Below are 9491 nucleotides of genomic sequence, written 5' to 3' on the forward strand. Positions count from 1 at the left end.
CATCCATTTGAAAAGGAAGGGCTATTTGACACCCTGCTGCTGCTGAACCACAGAGAAACAAAACAAGGAAGAGAAATATCACTTTTGTGGGTAAGTGAAAAGACAAATCCCATAAAATTATACAAGCAATGCATTATCATTTTCTCTTGATACATTCAACTTTCTTACCTCGTCTGCGGCACTCAGCCCATTAGCTCCCATTGAAGATATATTCATCTTTAAAAAACTTTTAGCAAACATCACTCAAACAGCAGGAAATAGTGTATTTGTAAGGTACTATTTTCATCAGCACAATAGATGCCCGAGTGAGAATGTATTTGTATTCATATATAGATTTTCATATTTCCAGCTGCAGGGTCGTCTCTGTGGGATCGACTCACAATAAACTACATGGTGATGAAGAAACATGTCAACATTGATGTTTCAATAGTTTTCGGACAACAATGAGAGAGAGAGAGAGAGAGAGAGAGAGAGAGAGAGAGAGAGAGAGATATGTCCGTACCTGCCGCTGACCTGCAGGTCAGCCAGGGGTAACTCACTTTGCCAGATGTTCAAATGGCACACTGACCTGAGTGTGGAGGGAAAGATGAGAAGCTTAAAGCAGATCACAGAGAAAAGACAGAAACCTGAAGAAAACTGTATTTAAAATCAGAGCTCTTACAAGTGCCAGAATCCTGTTTCTGTGGACTGCTGCTGAACTGAATACTTACCAAGTGTCAAGATTATGGAAATATATGTCTATATATGTATATAAATATACAACGTCCTTGTTTTTGTCTGCTTATATTATTCATTCATGAAAATGCAGACAGTACAGTGTCCCTGACAATGTAACTGCTTGAATTTGTAACAGCTTCACCAAATTACGAGTGCACGTGGAATTATTGTAGTAGCGATGTAAAGACAGTCTGGATATTTGGAATGGCTGGCACTACTGCAGGATGCCGACATGATCCCTGATAAATGAAAGAGCGATGGAAAGAGTTATATTGCAAACTAGAAAATTTCACAAGAAATTTTTAAAGTGTGGCTACTACTGCCGTAAGACGTCGCAATATATATACATTACCGGTAGTGAGATGTGTTATTGAGGTACATTATATATATATATATATATATATATATATATATATATATATATATATATATATATATATATATATATATATATATATGCCAACATTAGCTATGAGGGCTTGATGGTGTAAATATGAATAGGACAGCACTTTGCTGCAACATATCATGTGATTACATATGAATACTCTGCTCTAGGAATGACATCACAGCTCTAACCTGCTCCATACACACCCATTGTAAACTCTGAAATGGTTCCCACATTTTCCTAAACTTGAACAATGAATACATGAAAACTGTGCTAGCTATCAACAAATGCCCAATTGGGCAAATAAACTCCAGACTTTTGTCAACGTTTTAAACTTTAAATCATTTCTCTACGATAAATTATGGCGAGTCACTGTGGGCACAAAGATGTATGTGTTTTTGCTCTCTTCAGTCCGAAACCCTAGTCAAGTGAATGGGACAATTTCTCGCCGTTTTTCGCACTTTTCGGGAAAATGGCCGGTCGAATCTCTTAGCACACGATTCCCGATCAGGCCGCATGTTTTGATGTATTTTGTACGCATGTGCTGACAACGCTGTGGGAGGAGATACGCGCTAAAGTGTTTGTGGGACTATGATGATTATTAATATTAAGCCCGCAGGAGAACATGGCGTGCGCTTTGCTGAAGCCACACTTAATAATTATAAACAAGCTTTGGGACATAAACCAGCCGTGGTGGATTATGTCAGATAAAAATCATTCTGTGCACTGTGTGCTCTTTACTGAAGCAACAAGTGTGCATATAACATGTGTCAACCTGCCCAGCCACGAGCTTCCTACCTGTGATGCAGCAACGCGCGATGGGTCGAGGCGCGCGGGGAGGTCAGAGGAGGAGACGTTGGCGGGGGCCCCGCGATGAAGCCTCATGGCCACCTTCCTCTCTCGCTCGGCCCGCTCTGCTCTCCCCGCCTGAGGAGAGCGGTTACCTAAACGAACACAGACAAACGCCCTGCTGGAATTGAGGACCGTCCGTCTATTATACAGTTGCATCTCCAAAACCGCAGACTACACCCTGACCTGACTGCTGGACCCCGCGGGGCGTGGCCGGGTTCGAGGGAGCGGCATCTGCCTCGTTCATGACTCTGTTGGCTGCTGAAGGATTCGGACCAGGCGGCAGAGCGCGACCTCCAGCTCCTCTTTGGCCTCCTGCTGCTCTCTCCTCTCCCTCTTTTCCCTCCATCCTCTCCTTCTCTCCATCCTCTGCGGCCCTGCCGGCCCCCTGACACACAAGGGAACAGCGCAGATGTGAATGTGGTGCTGGAGAGGACAAAAAAGACGACCGGTTTGAATTTTGGACGAGCCACTCACAAACTTCAGCATGTTCCAGTCGAAGACGTAGTCGTAGGAGAAGCCCTGTCTGTGGAAAAGGTTCCTGAAGAGCTGCCTCAGATATGAGTAGTCCGGCTTGTCGTCGAACCGCAGGGAGCGACACAAATTCAGATATGTGGAGAACTCAGCTGGGAAGCACGAGAGAGAATGAGACAGAAATATTGCAGTAGTCCTACTTTAAATTGGCCTTTCTACTGTTTCTCTTTCTCTTTACTTACATGGGTATCCCTTGCAGAGCACCTCGATGGGCGTGGACATTTTCTTCTCACTGATGCGTTCATACTTCTGCCTCTTGGTGGCAGCCTTGAGCCCCTGCCAGGGCAGAGAGCCCAGGTTGAAGTACATGAGGACATAGCCCAGAGATTCTAGGTCGTCTCGCCTCGACTGTTCTGTGGAGGAGGAGGAGGAGGAGGAGAAGGAGGAAGAGGAGGAGGAGGAGAGAGAGGAGCAGAGAGAGAGAAAGAGAGAGGGGGAGCAAAGAGAGAGAGAGAGAGAGAAAGAGAGAGGGGGGAGCAGAGAGAGAAAGGAGCAGAGAAAGAGAGAGAGAAGCAGAGAAATAGAGAGGAGCAGAGAGAGAGAGAGAGGAGCAGAGAGGAGAGCGTGAGGTGGCAAAACAAAAGTTTGAGGGGGGAGAAGAAGAAAAGGGACAGGAGGAGACAAAAACAACAGAGAGGGAGAAGATATAAGGAAAAAGGAAAGGAGGCTGCAGTTTGTAGAATCCTGTTCTGGTTAATAAACATGCATATTGCAACATATTCTACTGGCACTCTGCTGCTACACACACATAAACCACAGTGGCGTTTGCGTAGCACACACACATATTAACACCTGCAAAGGTATCGAGGCCGAGCGCTGCGTGTGTGCCGCCTTACCGATGCCCAGATGGGTGTTGATGGAGGCATAGCGGGCGGTGCCGGTGAGGTTCTTATTCTCTCGGTAGGGGATGTGCTGGTGCGTTCGGGCGTCTCGGTATTTCTTGGCCAGGCCGAAGTCGATAATGTAGACCAGGTTGCCCTTCTTGCCGAGCCCCATCAAGAAGTTGTCCGGCTTCACGTCTCTGTGGATGAAGTTCTTGGAGTGGATATATTCAATCCTGCTGATCTGGAACGGAGAGATGGGGAACAGGATTTGGTTGGGGTTAAAGAAGAGTGTTAGTAGTGTTTGCTTTTTGAAAAGGCACAAAAGTATACCATGAGTTTTTAAGGTCAGACCTTCCAGGAGTCCCTCAAGTCAGTTCACTCACAGAGAGTTGAACCTGGACGATGAACATTTATCTGAGCCTGTGACATTTGACCACCAAATTTGAATCAATATCTCTTCAACCTTGAGTGCAAGTGGACATTTGTGCCACATTTGAAGAAATTCCTTCCAGGTGTTCCTGTGATATATGGTGTTCACGAGAGTGGACCGGCCGGGTGGACAGACGTTCAAAAAACACAATGCTTCAGTTGGACCCCCCCAAAAAAACGAAAGAAATTACATCTTTGCAGTAATGGATTACCTTTCACATCTCTGCAAGTGAATTTCAAAACATGTTAAAAGAAGTGGAGGTCAATGGCTGCCTTTGAAATAGTATGTTATAGAAAAGGGTAGTATTCGGTCAGTATGAGCAATTGTTATCCATTTGATGATAGATTGATCTCCTCCATAATGGTACAAAACATGATTAAACGCATACAAATAACACCCACTGTGGAATAACTGACTGATCTGATGTTTGAAAATAAGCAAATTAGAATCTATCTCACTTCATGATTTCAGTGAGTACTCTAGTTCTGAGCGTCTTGCAAACAGTTTCTCCTTTTTCAGGTAATAAATTGGTAGAGTAGAGTTGCTGCAATGCTGGGAGTCTTTATACTCCCATTGTTAAAGAGTGCTTGGTCTAAAACGGAAAGTGAGTTTTAAAGGCCACGAATCTCATTGTCCAGGGAAATAATAGTTGAGTCATTGGTATTGATCAATAACCCTGTCAGCCTTTCTGTAGATATAGAGAGGTCATCTAGTATTATGTTACAGTTCCAATCTTAGTTATTGCCCCTTTAGAGGAGAGGAGAAAAGGTACGACAGCAGAAATTGCAATTAGGAAAATGGTTTTCAAAGAGAGAATGGTAGGAAAGAACAATTGTGCTAGACTGCTAGACTAAAGAATGACATATGAGGGATTAAAGAGACTCATAAAAGACACCCCTGCGACGAGGATTAGGCCGTCTTGCGGGGCGACCGTGTCTAAGATCGCAATTGACTTTTAACGGAGGAGCTGAATGGTCAGAGATAGCGAGGGGATGAGCTTTGTCTCGGGCCGGGAAACGAGCGTCAGAGGTTTGGATGAGAATTAATCGACGATTTATAAATGATCCTTTTAGTTCCGGCCTTAAAATAGCCGCATCCTTGTATTGGCTTCAGTGCATTATGTGCAAGCAAAGGTGGCCTTTTTAACTTTCTAATCCTGACCCGTGGGATTGGAATTGCGTAATTTAATGTGTACCTTTCCCTTTTTGACAATTTGCAGTGTTTGTATATGTTTTTTCCTCGGGTGCCTCGAGAGGCCGCTTCCTAAAGACTGTCACTGCACCCTGATGGAGCCTCCGTGAACTTTATCGATGTTCTTCAGCGAGCTCTTCCAGTAATTACTCATGACTGAGGGACTGTGTGAAAACGATTGGCTCTGGGTCTCAGGGAAACCCTGATGAACCGTTCAGTTTTACAGCGTGGACTGCAGTCAGTCGGTCTGTCTCACCATCTGGTCGGCCAGCAGCAGGACTGTTTTCAGACTGAACTTGCGGGAGCAGAAGTTGAACAGGTCCTCCAGACTGGGGCCCAGCAGCTCCATCACCATAACATTGTAGTCGCCTTCCGCTCCGCACCACTTAATGGACGGGATTCCCACTGTGGGAAGGAAGGAAACAGGACCGTGCATTATAATAACACAGGGTTGAGAATGGTTATAATCCACCAATTTACAGTCTGCAGAGGATGATCGTGTAGATTTTTCAAATCTGTATTTATTTATTTTAGCTACTATTTAATGTATTTATTAATTTCTTTATGAACTGCTTATCCATTACTTTGCGTTTTTGTTTGGAGCATTTATCCATTTTCTACACTCTTAGTCACAACTTCAAGTGCTCAGGTGTTGTACCATTAAGTTTAAGTAATTACATAAACCCCGTAACCTCACCGTCACTTCCGGGCGGCGGCCGTAACGTTTCACTAGATCGTTAATAAGTACACTTTACTTGCCTTTTTGGGGAATCTTGATCAAATTATGCTCACATCATACTAGATGTTTATACTTCAAAATATGGTATAAAAGTTTCATTTTTGGAAATATACATTTTATTTAAAATAAAATTCTGAAAAAATTATATAAATTAACACAAGTATTAGAACTAATTTGGGGTTCACGACTACTTAAACAGACCTCACTAAGGCCTCTAGAAGGGCTTCTCCCCCCTAGAGGTGGACTTGGGGCTTAAAAGGTCAAATGTCCTGAGATGTCTCTAAATGCTCTACAATGTCTCAACACCCCATCACTATTCCCCTCACCAGCTCAAAATAGCCCTTAGTTCCCCTTAAACTCTTCACTGCGTCTCAGGGCCTAAAGCTTTAAAAACACATGAAACACATCTTACCTCCGCTCTGCATCATTTTGTAAAATTTGCTCTCGATGTGGAGCTGTGGGTGTTTGGTTTTCACACATTCCAGTTTGATAGCGACTTCCTCTCCTGTGGCAATGTTAGAACCTGGTGGGAGAAATGTCAGAGAGGTTGTTATAACACATGAAAGGGATCTTTTGACTTGTGAAATGTATTAAGAGTGTTGTACTATTCAACACGGTTCATCAGAACTGGAATATGCGTTTTATGCCCACATTTTGCAATCCAAGAAGATAAGGGCCGATTTCGGGTTCAACACAACACGAAAAGTCAAAATTCTCACCGAGGTAAATATCTCCAAAGGATCCGCTCCCTATCTTCCTCCCAAGGCGGTACTTGTTCCCCACCCTCAACTCCATGGCGGCTGAGCCTTTCAACTCACTGAGGGAGTAAACACACACACACACACACACACACACACACACACACACACACACACACACACATCATCAATCAGCAATGATCAATAAAGTACAAGGACATTGGTGCAAACTGTAGACTTTCAAATGAAAGCTCCATAGCGGCTGCATCATAAAAGAAAAATAAACTGGACGCTTGATGAGAAAGAATGAAAAGTGCAACTTACTGAGGCAAGGCAATGACGTAGTGCAGCCTGAATTACAGGAACTCACTTGCAGTTATAGTGACTTTATGTGACTGAAGCCACTGCAGAAGCAAAACGTTTTCAATGCACATGGCTCTCGTGTCAATCACGCTGCTCCAGGTGAGTTAACATTACGCCTTCAGACGATGAGGCAATACATTCTGGCATCTTAGAGGACGACAATTTGAGGCATTGACGAAATGCAACGAAAAACAAAGTGTGTAGTTGTATAATATGATTTATTCAGAGGTCACTCACTCTTCCCAAAGCACTCCAAGGGTCCTCTGTACAAGTGATTTGCACAAACTCTCAATTTCTGACTGGAGTCCCCTGAGAAAACCGAATGAGTCATGTTTTCCTCAACCATGTGCCTGAGCAGCCATAAAACAGGGACTTCAATGTGGGAAATGACTGAGGGCTTTGTTTTTCTTTCTCTAACACAGGTTAAGCCAGTTTGATAACGCTAACCTTAACGCTGACTATGTTCCTTTTTTGTTGATTTGGTTTTGCTGTGTTTGTAGACGTAGACACACACACACACACACACACACACACACACACACACACACACACACACACACACACAGTGCAGGGAAAATAAAGCAGAGCGAGCCACTGCTGCACATTACCAAACCCTTTAGCTCAGGTCTCTCCCGCTCGTCTCCTCAGAGCTGACACTACTGCTGCAAAGGACTGCAACATTACAACAAAAAACAAACAGGCGAGATGATGTATGTTTTCAGAAAGAATACTTCATGCAGTTGCCCCAGATACCACAGGAGAGGGAACACCCCCCACCCCACAAAAAAACAACACACGCACCATTCATCGCGCACACTGACCATCCACTGTGGTAATCATTCCCATAACCGCACCCTCCGCATACAGGTAGGACCTCTGAACATGCGCGACCCGCCCAAACACGACTCTATGTGGACTCCATTTGTCAAACCCAAACACGCACACGCCTCCAGACACCTTGACTAGGCAGCATACACCCTATCCTGCTCCTCACCGGGTGATGTCAGGCTCCGTGGCTCCGTCTCACTCAGCACCCTGGACAGCGAAACATGGACGCTCCGGACGGCTCATAACCTCGAGATGTGACCCGAATCGCTCTCCCTAAAACTCTGGAAGATTCTCACTGTCACGATTTTTTTTGGTGGCAGGAGAGGAAAAACGCCGAAACCAGTCTCTCCCTCACCATATCAATGATGTCATCCGTGGACTTGAAGAGATGCCCGGATTGTCTTAAAGTAGCCGCCGCTGATTTTTTGGAAGCATGAATGAAGCGCACCCTTCACTCAAGGCTGCTGCATGCATTCACGTCACTCTCAAATTCATTCCTGCAGAAAAAACAGCACGGACATGTCGGTGCTCTACACTAATTGTTGTGTCTCGGAGAAGTGTCAGCCCCCTCTAGCGGTACATCCTACAGGTCTTACTTTAAAACAAACAAGATTTGATCACAGGACTGTTTGAAGTGGAATTGAAGGCTTAATATAAATAACATTACAAACAACTACATACTACAAAGATACAAACTGGTGCTTAAGAAAACAGAATGGGGAATAAATGAGAAAAGTGTAGCAACGTGTGGCAGCTGCGATGATGTAGCCCTTCACTAAAGAGCGACCTCATCCCTCTCATATAATGGAGCATAAAGTTGAGCCTCCATAATCTAAAACGTACACTAAGTAATTTTAACTTCAGGATAATTAGTTTCACCTAATTTGGGACTAAAAATAGCTTCTACGACTAAGTTCAAGTTAAAAAGCAGAGCTTTCTTAGCGCCAACAGCTATTTTAATCCGTTATGAAAACATCCACCAGATAACACATGTTCATTCTACTCTGAAATACCTCTCCACTTTACAGTATAAAAGACGGGTCTATTGTGGACAGCTGGGAGAGAAAATTTAGATAAAAATTCTGAGAAACTATACAAATATCTTCTCCAAACCCATGTCAGTGATGTTTAACTTGTAAGTTATTTTTTTAAGTATTAGAATTACTTATTCATTTAAAAATACTAATGTTAAAAACAGAATAAACATGATAATTTATAAAGCATTCACCTGTATGCAAACTTTTTCTAGCACTTGCTAACAAGTAAAGGGGAGATTTTGAATCTATATTTTGGAGGGCAAGAAACCCACTTTAGTCAACCAAGTCACTGATTCACTCACAGCTTATGGAACAATGACGCATTGGGAGGCCATTCTATTGATGTCACAGTCCCACGGCACAGAAATAACATGAAAACTCGTAAGATGGTTGTCATTTAACCCGAGACAGCGAGGGTGAATGTGCTGTGGATACCTGCCATCCTGAATATAATCGACTGTTAATGACCACCGGTTGCACACATCAAACAAACCACTACGGACTTCAATTCAACCTTTATTATCTTGTTCTTTTCTGCTTTAAATTAATTTCCTCTTCTTTTTGTAACATCTGAAATAAATGAAAACATCCTGAACAGGAGTGATAATAAGGACTGACTTAATTTAGATTGATACATAACAAAAAGAAACAAACAGTAAAACATAACAGGTAATGTCTTTAACGTGTCTGTAAAACACTGTTCCAGCTCAGCTTGGTATGGTAGGATTTGGCATCTTAATAGAAATGCCTTCAGTTGGTTGCTTCGTCTTAAAAACTAAATATTCTGTTATTGCATTTGGCAACAAAAAAAAACAAAAATAATAATACAGACGGGGAAAAAAAATGCTGCTAAAAAAAACACAACTTAAGAGACATATGCAATAGTGCCAATGTTT

General features: G+C 43.1%; 1 protein-coding gene across 3 annotated transcripts; it reads right to left on the bottom strand.

The window, feature by feature from the left end:
• Nucleotides 1-535: 535 nt before the first annotated feature.
• Nucleotides 536-6464, bottom strand: csnk1e (casein kinase 1, epsilon; the record flags this gene model as incomplete). 3 transcript variants are annotated; one of them, XM_079214248.1, is made up of 9 exons in its annotated part: nucleotides 536-568; nucleotides 1901-2046; nucleotides 2138-2339; nucleotides 2429-2577; nucleotides 2668-2838; nucleotides 3322-3550; nucleotides 5187-5335; nucleotides 6082-6192; nucleotides 6389-6464. In XM_079214248.1, 9 exons carry the CDS (start codon nucleotides 6462-6464, stop codon nucleotides 536-538), a joined length of 1266 nt encoding a protein of 421 aa, XP_079070374.1. The 3 variants fall into 3 exon arrangements, with proteins under 3 accessions (XP_079070374.1, XP_079070375.1, XP_079070376.1); XM_079214249.1 differs by having other exon boundaries at nucleotides 2132-2339; XM_079214250.1 differs by having other exon boundaries at nucleotides 1901-2029; nucleotides 2130-2339.
• Between the last annotated feature and the right edge of the window lie 3027 nt (nucleotides 6465-9491).

The sequence above is a fragment of the Taurulus bubalis genome, assembly GCF_910589615.1.
Source record: "Taurulus bubalis genome assembly, chromosome: 2".
In the NCBI taxonomy this organism is placed as follows: domain Eukaryota; kingdom Metazoa; phylum Chordata; class Actinopteri; order Perciformes; family Cottidae; genus Taurulus; species Taurulus bubalis.